At 34.4% G+C, this 967-nt stretch overlaps 1 protein-coding gene across 3 annotated transcripts in view; it reads right to left on the bottom strand.

Annotated features, from left to right (window-relative positions):
* LOC119593164 (m7GpppN-mRNA hydrolase-like) overlaps positions 1–967 on the bottom strand; it is a 17569-nt gene that overhangs the window by 1659 nt on the left and 14943 nt on the right. For all 3 annotated transcript variants that reach the window (XM_037942136.1, XM_037942137.1, XM_037942135.1), the window contains 2 exons: positions 596–824; positions 195–291 (listed from right to left, as the gene is read on the bottom strand). In XM_037942136.1, coding sequence (XP_037798064.1) covers positions 195–291; positions 596–824 — 326 coding nt within the window. The remainder of the gene's footprint in view (positions 1–194; positions 292–595; positions 825–967) is intronic.

Raw genomic sequence — 967 nt, 5'->3', positions numbered from 1 at the left:
ACAAATACCTACTTCATATGGAAGCCAACAAAACAAGTTGTTCCCACTAGCACCTAAAGCCAAAGGAGGGAATACACTTATTTTGAGGACTTCTTTAGTGCTTTGTTTGTTCAATGGGAGAATTGATTTGAAAACATTAAAATAAAAATAAATAATAAATTGATACATAATGAAAACTACATGAAAAGATTTACCATCAAACAGAGATTTCCTTGTTTTTGGTTTGGCACCCATCTCTTTCCTCCGAGGTGAACTGTCTGCTTTAAGACGTTCATAACCTTCAATTTCTTCCTGTGGTCAGCAGAAAAAAAAAATTGTATAATACTGGAAAATATTATATTACCAAGGTTAACCAAGAAACCTTCAATAATCATTTAAACTAGAATCATCCTAGTATAAAATATATTGTTTTTTTTTAATACATTACATTTCTAATTATACTGTTTTGACAATACAATATATCATGTTATGCCACTAGACTTATGGATATCTACAAACAGCAATATGTACAACAATGTTTGCTTCTATGAAATCCTAAAAGCAAATGAACAGTTATGAAAGAGAAAAGAATCATAATATTCATCCAGTTTATCACCTGTATCAGGGAGGAAAATGCGGAATTTTGTTGCTTTTTAGACGTATCAGGTGTTGCTTTCCTGATTGCATCTTGAGTAGCAGCTGGGGAATGACTGTGGTGGAGCTGGTTGTAATTCTGGCGATCAGAGGTACTGGTAGTTGAGCTGCGGTGGCGTCGCCGGCCCTCTCGGCCATTCCCATTCCCGTTGGATGCTCGAGTTCGATTTGCAAGCCATTCTCTTAAGGGTCTGTTAACAGAAAGCTGATTAAATATGCTGAACAACAGTTGGATACTGTATCATAAACAGCATGTTAGCATAGAAAATAGAGTAAAAGTAAATAATAAAATAAATGAATTCTCATCTTGTATTACTGGTAGAATATAATCCTT

Source organism: Penaeus monodon, chromosome 31 (genome assembly GCF_015228065.2).
Source record: "Penaeus monodon isolate SGIC_2016 chromosome 31, NSTDA_Pmon_1, whole genome shotgun sequence".
Lineage (NCBI taxonomy): Eukaryota > Metazoa > Arthropoda > Malacostraca > Decapoda > Penaeidae > Penaeus > Penaeus monodon.
Note: the sequence above shows the minus strand (reverse complement) of the source record. Positions and strands in the feature narration are given on the sequence as shown.